This window comes from Leptonychotes weddellii, chromosome 14, assembly GCF_054177405.1.
Source record: "Leptonychotes weddellii isolate Sample4059 chromosome 14, ASM5417740v2, whole genome shotgun sequence".
In the NCBI taxonomy this organism is placed as follows: domain Eukaryota; kingdom Metazoa; phylum Chordata; class Mammalia; order Carnivora; family Phocidae; genus Leptonychotes; species Leptonychotes weddellii.
The window spans coordinates 4,793,348-4,811,137 of NC_138382.1; the positions used below are offsets into that span (position 1 = coordinate 4,793,348).

At 43.5% G+C, this 17,790-nt stretch overlaps 2 protein-coding genes across 3 annotated transcripts in view; one reads left to right on the forward strand and one right to left on the reverse strand.

Annotated features, from left to right (window-relative positions):
* The window catches only part of ERMP1 (endoplasmic reticulum metallopeptidase 1), a 42,716-nt gene extending 39,740 nt beyond the window's left edge, over positions 1 to 2,976 (forward strand). For both annotated transcript variants that reach the window (XM_081802776.1, XM_081802777.1), the window contains one exon: positions 74 to 2,976. In XM_081802776.1, coding sequence (XP_081658902.1) covers positions 74 to 238 — 165 coding nt within the window. In that variant the 3' untranslated portion in view covers positions 239 to 2,976. The remainder of the gene's footprint in view (positions 1 to 73) is intronic.
* Positions 2,977 to 5,765: 2,789 nt separating this feature from the next.
* The window catches only part of RIC1 (RIC1 partner of RAB6A GEF complex), a 76,009-nt gene continuing 63,984 nt past the window's right edge, over positions 5,766 to 17,790 (reverse strand). Inside the window, exons 17-25 of the mRNA XM_081802676.1 lie at positions 17,251 to 17,367; positions 16,094 to 16,822; positions 14,499 to 14,657; positions 14,274 to 14,410; positions 12,368 to 12,654; positions 11,702 to 11,893; positions 8,994 to 9,171; positions 8,676 to 8,864; positions 5,766 to 7,914 (exon numbers count right to left, since the gene is read on the reverse strand). Of these exons, the coding sequence (XP_081658802.1) occupies positions 7,626 to 7,914; positions 8,676 to 8,864; positions 8,994 to 9,171; positions 11,702 to 11,893; positions 12,368 to 12,654; positions 14,274 to 14,410; positions 14,499 to 14,657; positions 16,094 to 16,822; positions 17,251 to 17,367 (2,277 nt within the window). The 3' untranslated portion in view covers positions 5,766 to 7,625. The remainder of the gene's footprint in view (positions 7,915 to 8,675; positions 8,865 to 8,993; positions 9,172 to 11,701; positions 11,894 to 12,367; positions 12,655 to 14,273; positions 14,411 to 14,498; positions 14,658 to 16,093; positions 16,823 to 17,250; positions 17,368 to 17,790) is intronic.

Genomic DNA, 17,790 nt, shown 5'->3' on the forward strand with positions numbered 1-17,790 from the left:
CCTCCCAGGTGGCGTTTGGGATCATCATTCTGCCCTCCTAGAACCGGAGAACTAAACTAATTTTCTCTGCCAGGTCATGGAAGAACGGCCTGAAGGAATGGTCACTGTGGCCATTGCTGCCCACTACCTTTCTGGGGAAGATAAGAAATCCTCCCAGCTGGATGCTCTGAGAGAGAAGTTCCCAGACTGGACATTTCCTTCTGCCTGGGTGTGCACCTACAGTCTCTTTGTGTTTTAGTCTTCTGGAGGAGCGCGGAGTACATGCCCAGCGGAATACCCCCGTGACGCAGTTTCTCCCCACGTTACATGGATGTTTGTAAGTCAGTGATTTTGAATGAGCACCTGTTCAGAGACCTTCGTGGGCTGACACTCTTCAGGGCCCAGCATGATGATGGGGACGTGTGGCCTGACACTTGAAAGCGCCGGTTTCCTGGCCCCAAAGCACCGTGGGCACCACGACACCCGTCAGTCATTCTCTGGGACCTTAAGGATAAAAGCCAACAAACCACTTGAGTAGTTGTTACCCCTTAGGATCATGACATATGTAGAAGGTACTGTGAGCTGTTCATGGGACAAAGGACATTTCCAGTTGAAGCCCAAGATGATTGGTTTGGTCAGAGGATGGTAGCTAAAAATCCGTTCGCTGGAGTCGGGACTCCCCTAAGACGGACCTTAGGGGTCAGAGGGCAGGGACAGCGAGGCCTGGGGGCAAGCTGGGGGCTCCTGGGGCCGCAGCCTAAGCCGAGGGCTCTGCTACTTCAGGCAGCTGCTCAAATGTGCTTGGCTCCTCTGGAGTCTGTGCCGAGCTGGGGATGTGCATCCTTCTGACACATGGTCCCTGAGAGCCATCGCTGTGATGCTTTTTGGAGTTGCTTTCAAGGCCCGATGTCCAACTTTTCCCTTGTCCACCTTGCCGGTTTCAGCGGAGCATTTGTTCAGCTGCCTTTCCTGCGGGGTTTTTCCAGGCTCTTCTGGCTCAGGCTGTCGTGGGTGCAAGCACATGGGCTTGGTTCCATCCTCAGAGCCCAGGGTTGCCACGGTGGCTGCTCTGGGCTGGGAAGTGAGTGGGGTGACGAGTGGCTGGGCATTTTATAAATATTGATTCTCTCCATTTAGTAGGCATGTCCTATTATCCAAGGTTAATCCTTTAGGGCGTAACTTTATTGATGCACTGAGTCCTTAGTTTTGTCGGTTTTCTTGCCAGTCTCAATCATCCGTCCTTATCCAGCAGAACTGGCTTTCCCGGGGCTGCGCGTGCGGGCTTTGCCTGCAGCGAGGCCACCGGCCCTGCAGCCGCTGATGAGGATCCTGCAGAAGGGCAGGCCGAGGACCTCAAGGTGCTTTTCATTTAGAAGACGGCGGTGGGGCTTGGGAGGCGCGTCTCTGCTCCGGCAGTGGAAGGGTTTGGGGAGATGAGTGGTCAGTTCTCCTAGCTTGCTCTTTTCCATTAAGAAACTGGAAAGGTTGGACAAATTCTCAGTTTAGCCAGCATAGGCCAAAAAGGCATTTTAAAGAAAAGCCGTAGTAAAACGAAGTGGCACTAAGCATGCATCGCCAGAGGACTTGTGACAGATGGATGCAGTGTGCTTTCTCCGTCCCGCTCCTCCCGGGTGCCCGCAGACTTCCGACGACGTTGTCAGGCGATGGGGAAGGGTTGCCGTGTTTGTAGCTTATAGAGAATCAGAGTTGTGGACAAAAAGTGATCAATGAATTTCAAAATACAGCCTAGTTCTTTTGTCCCTGTGGTTGATCTGAAATAGATTTTATTGGGGGGGGGGGGGAGTCCCATGTTGAGGACGTGCATTGTATGAAAGTTCCTTTCTTCCCCCTTTGGGAAGGATGTGATTCGCTTTCAGTAATAATCATGGTTTTCTTTCTGCCTTTGTTATTTTTCTTTGTAAACAGTCTCTCTCGGTTTTCAAGATGCTCGCTGGTCTCAGGGCAGACTGCTTTAGCGCCAGAAATGGCTGAGTACTTCTACTTACTGTTCATGCCACTCTTATAATAAGCACACCGTCAGATGAGTCAGCAGCCTGAGACTGGAGTAGCTCCCCATTCAAAACTCACTTCTGAGAGGGCCTTTTCAAATTCTAACAAATGCAGTTTTCCCTACAGAATTTCAGTGTAAGTAGCCCAGTATTGCACATGCATTGAAAAAGTCTGACCTCAGACTGCTGCATGAAGTACCTGTTTCCAGTTCAGCTGATGGAAATGAGCACCCACAGGGTTGCTAAGATGTCTCCACTGAAGGGGCCACAGTCAGCTGCTCACTCAGGAAGCTGTAGGAGGAACAATGGTCTCTCTTTTCACTGGTTTGCTGACTTGCTGAGGATTAACTGTTGCCTTACATTACTGAAATAAACTTTTTACCTCCTAGTTAGTATCTTTAACAGAAAAACCAGATCTTTATTGTTTGTTCTGTATCCCCACCTTTGAAGGGTTATTTCAAGTCTACAGAGCCTTTTTTATAAGTCTTTTTAATTGCTTTTAAAATACCTAGATGGCTCATGTGGGCAGAGCAGGTATGTGAGCAAAGAGCTCAATAAGGAAATACTGGAATGCTTTTTACTCTGGAATGAAATTGTGCATATTTTGTTAAATGTTGAGCTTTTTAAAAATCCTCTCCATTGGCAAAGAAAATCACTGAAGGGCTAATCCAGAAGGATTGTGGGGGCAGGAGGAAGAAATGGTCTTTCAGCCAGTGGCCCACCACTCACTCTCCTCTCCTCCCAAGGAAGGGGGGCACTGCCACCCTCCAGAAAAGGTCCCTGGGCAAGTTCCTATGCAAGTTATTTTGCTTTCTCAGTGAATTGCCTCGGAACAGTTCGGTACACCTCCTCATCATGCACCTTGCCGCCTTTTAGGGCCAATGAAGCCAAAATGCGTTTAGGCCTCTTTGTGTCTGGCTCTTTTTTATTCCTTATTTGATTTGTAAAAATACTAACATACTAATATATTTCTTCAAGTTCGGCTCTATACTGTGACCAAGTGGGATTTATTCAAGGAATGAAAAGTTGGTCTAATACCTGAAACATCAGTGTGTAATACACCATCTCAATACACAGAGTCCTTTATCCTGGTGAGGAAGTCCCCTCCTGTGAAAAACTCACAGCTAACATCATCATCTATGATGAAAGCCTGAAAACTTCCCCCTAAGGTCAGAAAGACCAGCATGCCCACTGCGGCCACTTCTGCTGAATATTGTTTTGAGGTTCTAGCAGTTTGGCGAGATGCCCACAGATTAGAAAGGACAGATTTATGTAGAAAATCCTAGGGAATCCACAAAACTGTTATAGGAACTGCTATCAATACACAGACAAGCAACTGTTTTTCTATAACAAGAAAACAATTCTATTTGCAACTGCATTAAGAATAAAATACTTAGGGGGGCGCCTGGGTGGCTCAGTCGTTACGCGTCTGCCTTCAGCTCAGGTCATGATCCCAGGGTCCTGGGATCGAGCCCCGTATCGGGCTCCCTGCTCTGCGGGAAGCCTGCTTCTCCCTCTCCCCCTGCTTGTGTTCCTTCACTCGCTGTGTCTCTCTCTGCCAAATAAATCTTTAAAAAAATAAAAATAAAAATAAATAAATAAAATACTTAGGAATAAGCGTAACAAAAGTACAAGACTTTTACACTAGAACTAACACTGCTGAAAGAAATCCCATGTTTGTGGATTGGCTTAATTAAGATGGCAGTATTCTCCAAGTTGATCCACAAACTGAACACAATCCCAGCTTGTAGGTGCAGAAACTGACAAGCTAATCCTAAAATTCATACGGAAATGCAAGGGACCCATAATAGCCCGAACAGTCTTGAAAAAACAAACTTATGAGTCATATATTCAAAACTTCTTACAAAGTAGGGACAGTAATCAAAACAGTGTGGTACTGGCTTAGTAAGAACAGAGATCGATATACAATTGACAGTCCACAAATAAATCCATATGTTTGCGGTCAAATGATTTTTGGCAATTCAGTGAGGGGGAAAAAAAAAATGAACCTTTTCAGTAAATGGTGCTAGAACTGAATATCCACACACAAAAAGAACAAAGACCCCCTCACTTCATACCATACACAAAAATTAACTCAAAATGGGTCAAAGACCTAAAGAGGAGCTAAACTGTAAAAAACAAAAAGTAAAAAGCAAAACTCTCAGAGTAAACCATAGGCACAGATCTCCATAACCCTGTATTAGGCAGTGGTTCCTTACATAAACCAAAGCACAAGCAACCAAAGAAAAAGTTGGACTTCACAAAATGAAAAACTTAATGCTTCAAAGGACAGTGTCCTGAAAGTCACAAGCCCTTGGAATGAGAAAATACTTGCAAATCATATCTGATAAAGGTCCAGTATCTAGAATGTATGAAGAGCTCTTGCAAATCAACCATAAAAGGATAAATGACCCAACTCTGAAATGGGCAAATCATATGAACATTTTTCTCTAAGGATATACAAACAAACAGCTGATAACTGTATGAAAAGACATTAGCCACCACAAAAATCCACACCCATGCCGTAATGACGCACAGCTTCATACATAACTCAGATGGCTGTTGACCAGAACCACAGTCAGCAACCAGTGCTGATGCAAGAACTTGGAGCCCACCTTCTCTGCTAGTGGGAACATAGCAGATGGCGCCGGCACTTTGGAATATGGTTGGGCATTTCCTCAAAACATTAACCAGGTACATGACCAAGCATTTTCACTTGTAGAGAGAACCAAAAACTTCTATCCACATGGAAACTTGTACGTGACTGTTCATGACAGTCAAATGGTGGTAACCACCCAAATATCCCTCAGCTGATGAATGGATAAATAGAAGCAGTATATCCAGAAAGTGGGACATTATTCAGTACTCATGTACAAAGATGAACCTTGAAAATGTCCTGAGAAGTGAAAGAAGCCACACAGAAAAAGCCACAGATACAGGATTCCATTTATATGAAATGTCCGTAAGAGGGAACTCCATAGAGACAAAGACTTAGGAAACTGGGGAACTCAGAATCACTTTTAATCCCACCTGTTAGAGACGGGGCCCAGTCTCCTCTAGGCTTACATAGGCAGTTTTGTTTGGTGGAAATCATTTTGATTACATTTTGAACATTTTCTGTGTCCTCCAGATGGACTGTTCTTGCCAGCTTCTACAGTCAGGCATATATAGCTGCTGCCCCCTCTTGATGCTCCTAAGTAATTCTGCATATAAAATTTAAATCTGAGTTTGTAGTTACTTCAAAAGGAAAATTCTAAGAGGTAGGATTACATAATGAAAAGAATATTCCCGTGGCTGAGGTGTTGAATAAACAAAGTTCCTGTAATGCTTTTATTGCCCTTTACCAAGTTAAAAAAAAAAAAAAATACACATTATAGAAGTAGCAGCAACTTTAATTACAAGCAAAGGTTGACTTTATCCCCCAGAATGACTTGTCTTGGTATCAGCAAATAAACTTCAAATAGTTATACTGAATACTTAAATTCATTGTTAAAATTATGGCTTCAACAGTTGATATGTGAACCAAACAAGGCAAAATAAAAATATACACTTAAAAAAATAAAATATGTAACAAATTACCAAAAAGAAACTTACTGTAAACCTACCAATTTTTCTGCCTTTGGGTCGCCCATTTCTATTACTTGAGAAACAAGGATAGGAGCCAAGATTCATTCATGGTGTTAACCACAGGAGCTCAGTTAACCTACTGGTGCCCTGCTTTGAAGACTGCAAGATGAACCCAGCAGCACATCCAGAGATTTGAAAGGATCACAGCTGTTTACAATGGTAAATCATTTTATTGACTGTATATTCACACCAAACACAAAAATAATGCTCGTTCTCCTCCTACTGGACTAGGATAGGAGAAGTTTCACGCTGGGCTGCATGTACTCACATGGGACACATTTTCTATCCTAAGAGTTGTTTCGGGAAAGGTGGTTTAAAACAAAGGCTTAAATAAAGTAGCACCAGAAAGACCAGGTACCATCCTCACATATTCCACCCGTCCAGGAGTTCTAGTATGTGAAATTATTGCACTTGTAATGTCAAAAGTAAATGATAGTAAATTACCAAACTCAATAATTTAAAACAGTTTGATGAATTTTGAACTAAGCAATTTCAAAATGGTTTTGCGTTTCCCTTCCAAGGAAACCCGGGCTAGGACAACTGTATCTAGCCATTTACTTTAAAAAAGCAAGGGTAGAGGACCAGGTTTTATTTCTAAACTGTAATTGCACTATGAGAAGAGAGGCTGTTTTACATAGTGGTATGAATTTGGTCCACATCCAGATACATTGTTATTACAAAAATAAACAAGTTTGTTTTTGTAGAAAATAACATTGCATTCCTTTGTTCAAATTGCACAGTAAAAACAAGCTATGTAAATTAATACTGATACAAGGTAACTGGAAGTACATACAGTGGGTATGAGTTTAGTGTGAAGCCATTAAGGAGTATGCAGATAGGTTTTCATAATGTATGAAAACTAAAATTTAAGTCATATCTAGAAATACATAAAATATTTTAAAAGTTACAATGAAGAATGCATTCTTCACATAGTAATTTTTAGTAGCCGTGATAATACAGGATTCAGCAGTCTATTTACATAAAGGTCCGTTTGTATTCAATTTACAAAAGCAATAAATAAGAAACTACATTAAATTTGCACAAAACCTATTTCATTTCATGATCAGTGTGACCATTTCTGTTACTGTACGACCAAGCCAATAAACCTGTTTTTTTCCTACGAAGACTGCTCCTACTTGGAAAGAAGAGCAAGCCCCTGTCTCTCCTTCCAAGAGTATCGCCATGCAGAATCCAGCATCAAACCTTACAAATTATAATATAAGCCCTAAAAATACGAACAGTGCCTTTGAGTCTATTTACACAAGAGTATTCACAAAAAGATACAGTTCTTTGATACAAAACAGTTTAGTGGTATCTAACCGCATAACTGGTAAGAGCCCCCAGACCTCTGCCCACACTGATCCAACAGGAATCAAGCTGCTAAAGGAACAGGGACACTGACTCACAGGTTAGATAGCTTTCCCCCAGTTCAGGCCTGGGATTTAAAGGCTAAACAAAGCCAAGGGCAGGTCCCCGTCACGACAGCCGCCACAGTGCCAGGGCAGGCATCTGCTCAGGAGGCCAATGCGGGGGTCCAGCGCTCTCAATCCAAAGGGGCTGTGCACAGGGGGCTCAGTGCCTGATGAGCTCCAGCAAGCACCTTCGCATTTATTTTTAAAAAGCAGTCTGGACACACGCTGAACCAGAAAACATGTAAGAAGCTGGAAGTAGTGAAAAAGTAGGCTCATCTAGGGCAAAACAATCCCTATGGTTTAGGAGCTACCATTCTTTAAGAATAAAACCAAAATATTCTCATGTACAACTGTACAATACTCTTTATTACTTTCCACTGCAGCTTAAAAAGATTTTTTATGAAAAATGATTTGATATCACATTCTTATGGAGTCCGAGATTTCTTAGAGGAGAAAGTGTTACAATTTAACACCACCTTACCCGAGTCTCTGAGTTTTCTCCCTGGTTCAACTGTCCAACTAGGTCACAGTGTCCTCAGCTGCACGCGGCTGCGAATGAAGAACGAACCCTGCCCGCGGTGCCAGCACACCACTGTCGTTAGGACACAGAACAGTCGTAAGTCCCATCCTGGAACGACTCGTCCTCCTCTGCTCGGGACGGGTCCTCCTCCTTCCGGCTGACCAGACTGCCGCCTCCGACCTCGCCCTGCGGGACGCTCCCGTGGCCTAAGGAGCCCCGGCTCTCCTCTGCCCGGGGACCGGCGTGTTCAGGGGTCTTACCCACGGGGACTGGCTGGAAGGCTTCGGGCTGGACTTGCTCCTCTGTGAGCTCACGGAGCTTCTGTACTTGTGGCTTAATGATGTTTAAAAATGGCTTATATCCAGGACTAAGTACAGAGAAAAGGAAATTAGCTCTCCAATGCCACATTCAAAATGCTCCCTAGAATGTTCTGGACAAACTCCTACTAAACACTGACACAGTGAGGTCTCAATGCTAGGTGATTCGGGCAGGAAAGGAGGCACCGGGTAGGGAGGAAAGGCTTCTTAGGCGTCCCAGCCAGCGCAGGGGCGCCGCACCCAGGGGAAGTGTCCTCCGTTTCTGAGCTCTAGCAGCAAGGACGGACATTGTTTCTCCAGTAGCACTACAATTAAAAGATCATACTCCACGGTCTGAGGACCAATAGGGTTTCTTCAGACTTGAAAAACCTTCGGAGTACATCTCTTCTAAGTGAATTTGGCAACTAAGGAAAAAAACTAGATCCAAGGCTCTTCACTTCTATCCACTAATCCTAATTTGGGCTTGCTAGTAACTGCTATGGACTGTTAAATGCACACACGCCTTAAGTTTTTATCTTTTCAAAGTAAGTATTTTCAGGTTATTATTCCACCAAACCACAGACCGCAAGTTCCAGTCTAATAATTCTAAGATCATCTGCACCGTGTCATTTACATAGCTGGCTGGCCACAGAATGGTGACTCAAGAAAACAACTTCAGAAAGGAATGTGTGAAAGCATTTTTATTTCTACCTACCTAAACAACTTCCAAATAAATGAACCAGAACTAAACCTCACTACTGTGGAAGGACAGGACTCCCCTGAGGGCAGCCAAGGTAAACAAGGTAACAAGCCTAAGGAGATGTGTACTTACCAATCTGTAGAGGCCCATCGGTCTACCGCGTGCAGCCCCGTCTTTATGTTCTGTAACATCTCGCCATCTACCTCTGAAGACTGGATGAGAACCACAATCTGGTTGATTATTGAGGATTCTCTAAGAATCAGGCCAATGACAATGCACCAGTCCAGACATCCTGCCTCCATGAAGACGTGTAGCAAGTATCTAAACAGAAGCAGAAAGACTGATGCTCAGAAGGCGCTACGGTTGTTATGAGGAAAACAGCCCCTGTACCCTATCTGCCCAAATACCCTGAGTAGGCATTCTGTGCTTCCAGGATGCTGAGGAACTCACCGAAGCTGGACCTGGGATTTGTGAGGCCCCTTACTCGCCAACTCCATGGAGATGTGCTCTAGCTCTGACTGAGTTAGACTGAGTGTGGAGAAGTTTTCATCCACCATTGTCCAGTCTCCATCCACCACGGAGCTACTTTCAGTCAAGTCTGTGGCTGAACCAATACTGCATTCATCACCTGATGAAAAAGGGCCAGAAGTTATAAGCTGGCTTCATACAGAAAATATGTTTCATTTTAAATATTAGTGCTTTCTCACATGTTGATTTCTGCTCAGAATTTTGAAACCCAAATGTTAAATCAACTGCTAAAATTCCCATGTTGTATTAACAGTAGTAGGTATTTTTAAGAAAAAAAAAATCATGAGAGAGAGAACCAGGCATTACGTGCCTTTGGATGGAACAAAACACTACGACCTCTGCAGCAGGCTTGCCTGCCTCCAACAAGAATCTAGCTACAATCTGATCAGGTCTTTAGATTCAGCTACAAATTTATAAGAAATACAGAGGAAAATGTTAAATCATGAAGATGCAATCACCAAAATTCACATTTTGAGAAAATCACGGAGGCAAGTCTCATCAATGACTAAACCGCAAGGGGTTTAAAAAAAAAAAAAAAAAAGATGGGGGGGCACCTGAGTGGCCCAGTTGATTAAGCATCTGACTTGGTTCTGGTTCAGGCCGTGATCTCACGGTCATGAGATCAAGCCCTGCGTTGGGCTCCACGCTCAGCACAGAGTCTGCTTGATAGTCTCTCTCCCCTTCCCTCTGCCCCTCCCACATGTTCTCTAACATCGATCACTCACTCAGTCTTAGGAAAAAAAAAAAAAGAAAAGGTAGGGAGGGAAACAATAATTTTTTAAAGAAAGAATTGAAAATTTAATCACAATATGTGAACCTTATCTGGATCTTGGTCCTAACCATAAAAAAATTTATGACATTCTAAAACAATTGGAATTTGAATACTTACTAGATATTTGATATTAAGGAACTGTTAAATTTTTAGAGGGATATGAAGGAATTACGGTTTTTTTTTTTTTTGAGAGTCCTTTTAAAGATACATACTGAAAAATTCACAAAATATATCGTGTTTTGGATTTGGTTCAATAAAGGGATCAAACAAATTTGGTCACGAGTTGGTAACAGCTGAAGCTGGGTAACAGATACACGGGGGTAGCAACAAGGGCTCCATGATACTATTACCTCTAACTTTAAAATATATTTGAAATGAGCTCTTTAAAGAGTTTTCTTTAAAAAAAAAGCAAGCAATGATATTACCTCATGTCTCTTAGGATGGCTACTATAAACAAACAAACAAACAAACAAAAATCCCCAGCAAATAAAGTATTGGCAAGAATGTCAAGAAACTGGAACCCTTTGTCAATGTTGGTGGGTTGATAGTTCCTCAAAAAATTAAAGAATAACCCTATGTTCTGGCATTTCCACTTCTGGATATATATACCCAAAAGAATTGAAAGCAGCATCTTGAAGCGCTATCTGAACTCCTATGTTCACTGCAGCGTTATTCACAATAACCAAAAGGCGGAAGCAACCAAGTGCTCATCAATGGGTAGATGGATGGATAAACAAAATGTGGTGTATACACACAACGGGGTGCCATACAGCTTTAAAAAGGAACTAAATTCCCACACATGCTGCGACAGGCATGAACTCGGAGAACATTATGCTAAGTGAAATAAGCCTGAGTCACAGGAAGACAAACACTGTAGAATTCCACTTATATGAGGTATCTGAAGTAGTCAAGTTCACAGAGACAGAAAACAGAGTGGCGACAGCCAGTCCCGGGGAGGGGGGCGGGGCGGGGAGTGTTATTTAATGGGTAGAGAATCTTCGCTTGGCAAGATAGAGTTCTGAAGGGGGGCTGCACAACACTGTGAATGGACTTGACCCTACTGAACTGTGTACTTAAAACTGGTTGAGGGGTACATACTATGTGTATCTTCTACAATTTAAACAAAAGTAATGGAAGCTGTAAGCTTCTCCACGTGGGAGAAGCTCAAGAAATGGTGATGACAGACTGAAAATCAAACACCGAGCAAGTCCCTGGCCATGAAGAAAGCTTCCGACAGTCAGCCTACGGGCTACTTACACCCCCAGGACTGTACGAGCCTCAGCAACACGCACTGCTCTGAAGCCGCTTCAGTCTGTAGCCGTACTAACACTGAGAGCAGAGGACTGTACGCACTTTTTGGTAAAGGGCCAGAGAGTAAACGAGGCTTTGAAGACTAAGAGGCAAAATGAAGGATATTACACAGGAACTTGCAAGAGAAAAAGAAAGTTTCTACAAATTTTTATCAGTAATATAAAAAACAGGAGACAATGGAGTACGATATTTTATGGTCCATGTCTACTTATGAGAAGAATGGTATTCTTCACACGGAGATAACACTTTGCTTACTTGAAGTTCAAAGTTAGTGTTTCTGTATCATTAAAACCAAGCGCACAGTTTCATATGTTGGCGCTGGTCTGTAATGAGATTTCACCTATTTCGTTCATCTAAAATAAATATGGCAAAGTATAGTTCAGGCCAGTGTGGCCTTGTTCTAGAAACTATCCACCCCTCCAGCGGATTCTCATGACTAATCCTCCAGGACATATCTGCAAAGAGTGAAGCTCTATTTCTGAAGTGCTAGGGCACAGAAACCTTCTAAAGGAACTAAGGAGAGGCGAGGGTTTAAAATGACATTTACCTTTATTAGATAAAGGTGACAGAAAGGCGTCTTGCATTTGCGGTCCGTGGGACGAGGCTGTGTCGATCTCATGATGGGTGGGGCCAATGTTGCCGAGCCAGCTCTGACTTCGTTGTACATGAGAGACACCCGCGTCTATCTCAAGGTTTAAAAACGGGTCCGCTGACTGGGCCTTTAACAGCTGCTCTCCTACTGCAAGGCAGGCCCCAAAACAAGAAAGTGGGAATTCAAAAGATGCACGCACCACCATTCCCAGCTTGGTTATTTCAGCTTCTTTCCCTGCTACTCCCCAACACTGAAAGTTCAAAGCCAAGTACACCGCACCATCCACCCGTGAACCAGGGAAGCAAGACTATGTAATGCCATCTAACAGTCAACTTACATCATCACGTCTCATTAGCACTAAACAGAATTTATTCTGTTCATCTTTTAAGTGCTTTCCCTTGGTTCTTGAGATGAAGTTTCCAAATGCCACAATAAAAGGTTTTTGTTTGGACGTTCATGAGTAATAGTAATTAGAACAGTCTTCTGTGAAAGACCTGAACTAAAAATCTTTATCTTTTAATTTTTCTTTCACCAAAATAGTTTCACTTTGTCTTCTCCTAGATTAGAAGACGGCCCAATAATGATGATAATCTGAGATGGAATGACATGAGCCTACGCTACCTGTTCGGTATTTTCCATTCCTGAAAGGAGAACTGAGAGAAGAGGCTGGGATGATGGGAAGCGGCCACAGGAAATCTTTGTGGAGTCTCTTCAGGGCCAGCACAAAGTTGTCCACCCGTGCGGCCCGAGTGCGCTCCCTGCACAGCCAGCTGATTAGTTCAAAGCCCAACTGGGCTGCAAAGCAGCCGAGGTCCTTCAGCCGAACTTCTTCCAAGAGACGCCGAGCGTGTCTCCAGAGCATCATGTCAATGTACATGTTCTCAGCACAGTCACTGTCTTTGCTCCATCTGTAAGGAGGAACACAAGAAAGCTGCAGAGAAACTGTTCCTGGATGACCTCACGTAGCTGTATGCAGCAGTACTGACAATGCTGAGAACGAGGTGAGAGATCCAAGATCGAGCTATGACTGAATGAAGACAAATGATCAGGGCTTTCCTCCGCGGGATACCACGAGCTGAACAACACCCGGAACACGGTAGGCTCTTCAGACATATTTGTAGAACGGAAATATGGAAGAGGGAAAAAGAGGAGACGGACAAAACCAAACCAAGGAGGAGGGTGGTGACTGGTTGAAGGAAAGAAAGGGAGCGAATAATGCCGTATTTGAAGAGCCCAATGAAAAGAGGTGAGGAGATCAGATCAAAGAAACAGAGAAGAGACAAACAAAGCAAAATGAAGTCTGTGCACGGGAGTGGGAGATAAGCAGACACATAAACATACGACCGATGCTTAAAAACTTACAACGTGACGACACGCAGTCTATCATCCCTTACTCATCTGGGCTGATGTGGGCTGACTGGTTTGGTAACTGGGCCATGTGGTGCCTTCCGTGAGAGGCAGTCCTGGACGACTGTCTGGATTCAGATCTTGGCTCTGCCAACTCACTACTTGAGTGAACATAACCAAGCTTACTTTCTGGGCCTCTGTTTCTTCACCCACACAGTGTGGTTAACAACAGTGCCGACCCTTGTAAGTTGTAAGGATGAAAAGACGTACACATGTAAATGCTTCAAACCATGCCTGGCACATACTGAACACTTCATACGGATGAGCCAGTGATCCATTCTGCAAAGGCACAGCCGAGAAGCTACTGTTTGTAGTAGGCCGTGGTTACATTTTACTTGTATACAGCCCATGACTGTGTGTGTAGATACTGGGAGTAAGGGTGGTATAAATGACTGTGATAAGGAAAAGTAGTAAATGTCATGACAAAATGTTCAGTCAGTTCTCATTATGTGTCAGGCACTGTAGTAACAATGAAAACAATACAAAAGAAAGGACTAGGGGAGAGAGAAGAGCTTAGAACATGTAACAATGGAGGAAGGAACACAAGGACCTCACACACCAGAGGAAAGTCTTTTTTATAATGTTCAGTATGAGTTCACAGTAACCTCTCAGGAGACAATAACCCATCTATGGGTGATGCAGGTTTCTGTCTTCAGGATACACTTCCTCTTGGCTCTCCCTATTTAATGACTTCTCCAGTGAAGAGCCACTGGAGAGTCAAGTACATGGGGACTAAACTTTTCTTGTCATGAGGTAGAGTTCGAAAGAAAGGTAAAACTATGGACTATAGGAAGGCTTTTGGATCATGTGCAGAATTAATTATCTTCCTTTTTATTCTGGTCCTCTATCATCAGGGTAATGTGAAGTGAGCTACCTTCAGAATGGGTACACAAGCCCTACTCTAGGACAAGGGACAGAAATTGTACAAAGAGTAACAAAGTGAACTTCGGAGGAAAAAAGGGGAAGCATTTTGTGTGATCTTCAAGCCTTTCAGAAATGAAGAAAGGAATTGCATTTGATCAAACGGTGGTTTTCATAAGATCCAATTTTACAAATGCCCTGAAATGCAATGTGTGTCACAGAAGGCCCTAAAAGCAGTAACGGCTCATTATTCTTTTACCTTTTTCCAGAAGGACCAGATGGCATACTCAGTGTTTTCTGTAAGCTGAATTTACTAGCAGGAACATTTTCAGCTGACTGGGATAAACTGATGCTTCGATTCCTGAAGAACTCAAATCCACCACTTGAACTGGGTTCCTAAGATTACACATGATGTGCGGTACCGTTAGATAAAGATGCCGTGTAGGTGTATGGCCTAGAGAGGCTGTGCGATTTTGCAACCAACCTGAGCAGTAGGTGTGGATGGAGGGGTCTCAGATTCTCCAGAGCCAATGGCTTTAAGAAATCGAATCATGTGTCGACATAGGTCCCATTTGCCTTGTTCCAGGGCTGTGTTGAACAGAAGGGTGGCATGCTGCCTACTTACTGCTGGGACTTCCATATTCTATAGAAATAACCAAAGACAAGCATTCCTTTTATACGGCAAATGATTTGGGAAGTAAGAGCAATTTTTTATCTCTCTGATTTCTATACCACAGAAGGAATGCAGCTATACCTCTGTAGGGGAGTATTTAATAGTAAGAATGAAAGGAGCAATAGAAAGTATCATGCAAGGAAAAGCGAGGCAAACACTCTGCTGGTGTACTATAAATTAGGATTTTCTAAACTTTCTAAAAAAGTCAGACATCTTACATAAACCTGACCCACATTCTATCTTTCCTGGTTCCTAGCAACTCTGCAAAGTGGTTATGCCTTTCCTATTTTACAGATGAGGAAACAGTTCAGTAACTTGCTGAAGATCAGCAAAAATGCAAGAACACAAATCTAGATTTGCCTGACTCCCAAAAGCTCAGGTCTCCCTCTTGTGACAGTTTTTGAGGCTGTGACAAAAGGACTCTTAGCTCTGGGCAACAGTAGGCAGGACTGCTACACAAAGAGTGTCCTCACAAATTCTTTCGAAAACTTCACCAGATCGCCTGCCTTGGCCTTCAGGGAAAGGCATCTCATAGGCAAGTTTAACTGTAATTATCTGACAATCCACAGCAACGCTGGAATTCTGATACAGAGGAAGTGTCCAATCCCATTGCTTGGCAGATCCCTGGGAGTCTAAGGGGTGACCTAAGACAAAACACAGCTGCATTTATTTTGTTTCTATTTTTATCATTCTGTGGCTTTTTTAGATAAGCCCGGGAATCACAGACTTTCGGGGCCATCCCGCCTCTGCTGGACTATTTCCTCTGGCTTCAGTCAGTTGTCATGAAGCAAGTAAGTGGACGAGAAATGTGCTTCAGGCAGAGTTTAAACCAAGTTTATGGTCAGCTTCTTATATCAATGAAAACAACTTTCCAGTAATTTGAAAGCACCGCTAAGTGCAGCCTGTCAAATCTGTATCAGACTGATAAGAACAGCAATTATCAAGCCCTTCTGTCAAATATATAATGACACAGATTTTCAGGAGTCTCAAAGAGGCCATTATTTTGAGAAGACCCGTGTGCTGTAAAGTAGTGTGGCAGGCCTGCGTTTCCCCAGCTTGCTATGGGGAGCCTACCAGAAGGTGCTCTGCTAGGAGGACCCAGGCTTTAACCAGAGTCCCCTCGGCGATTCCACACTAGAAGGAAACGAATCTATTACTGTGACAGGCTCGGACAGATAGCTCAAATTAGCTAATATTAACTTAAACTCGCTAATATTCAAAATAATTACTATTATATTTCCTATGTAATATGTGCATGTTATTCTATGTATTATATATTACATAGAATAGAAAACCAGACTGCATGAATCCTTTGAACATCATCACAGTGTCAACACAGGACACTTCTTCCCTCCCCCCTATGTAAGCTCATTAATTCTTGTACTTTATAAGAAGAGAATTGTTACCTGTAAGATAATAAGGTAAGAGGCAGCTGTGTCCAAATCCTGAGCCATCAGGCATTCCTCAAACAAGTCCTTGGGGTTTCCAACGGCTGCAAAAAGATAATTCCACAGGGCATATTCAGTCTTCCTAGCACAATGAACAACCGTCTGCAGGAAGAGGGGGAATTCGGTGATAAACTTGGCCACAGTGGGAAGCAGAGGGTCGGGAATGGGTTCCCGTGAGGTAGCTTCTTCTTCCAGCACTTCGTGGAGCATGAGCTCCAGCACATGAGGGAAGTAAGGTAAAGCGGCACAGGACTGGGCTAAGAGCAGGGCCTGCTCCCCAAGGTTCCTGACCAGCAGCTGCCGCAGAATGTGGTGGAGGTAGATCTGAGAGGTTCTCTCCACAACACAGTAAGGGAAGAGCACCTCCATCTGCTCCCTAGCACTGCTCCGCGTGTACAAGGAATCATAGAGCAAAGTGTCATTGACAGCACCGAGGACCAATGCGTCTTCAAACAGAACAGCCAGGGGGTAGATATTGATGTGAAAAGGCAGCATGATCCGCTGGGACAAGAAGGAATGGGGCTTGCGGTGGTCCCTGGGGAAGAGAGGGAGCCACACTTTCATCCCTGCCCCTCCGCAGCTCAGCCAGAGGGCCTCCAGAAGGTGACGCTTTTGTTTATTTGCTCGACACGTAGTCCAGACATTCTCAACAGACTGGGCGAGGACAACAGGAGGACAGAATGGCAGCTGGAGAAGCAAAGACAAAAATCCATTTTTTCCCTATTAAATTTGTACATTCTGAAGTTGCCTGGCACTAATAAATGATAGCACAACTTGTTTTGGGAAAATTAGGGGACTCTATTTAGAATTAGAGTCAAGAACAGTACCCTGCCTTTCAAAGTATGTGTATTTAAATCTAAAAATGAGACAAAACAAAACCAAAAAACCCCACAAATTTCACCAATTTATCTTACTTTGCCATTAGAATTAGCAAATAATAATGCCTAAGCAATAACATCTAGAGTAGGGAACATTTTATTATTGTTTCGGGATGTTCTTATTCACCCTTCACAAATAGTCTTAAACCCGGTTTCCAAGTCACAAGACGATACTCTCCTCTTAAATTCTTTTATTCCTTCATCTCTAATGTTCTACGTGATTTGCATTTTACTCACAAGTTTCCTTTGGTTAGGGTTACTGTCCTTCTCCCGGATCTGAGGGCCCGATCTGTCCCTCTGCATCATGATGAGCTGTCCTGCAAGATTTAGCATAATGCTCTCTGCATCACGAGCCTGAAAGAAAAATTGGATTGGATTATGTTTTCAGCATTTCCCCCCAACTCTATATGGTTTACAGGTGAAACCACTACCACCGTTTACTGAGCGTATACCACGTACAGCCGTTCTGTGAGGTGATGTGGAGTACAAGCTGCTTTCTGGCTAGGGTGCAACAAGCTTTACCACAATGCAACTAAGGAACACTACAATTGCACCTAAGATTGAGGGCAGAGCTGAATGACCCTGATAAAACCAGAAGAGCTTCAGAAGTTCACAGAAATGAGAGATCACTTCAGTGACCCACCTGACATAGCGAGAGAAGGCTTACAGGGTGAGATGGGCCTCAAAGGATGAGGACGACACACGGGAGGCAGGAAAAGGGTTGGCTCTCCAGTTGAAGAACACCACTGTACATGACACGGAGATGGAACATCTTTT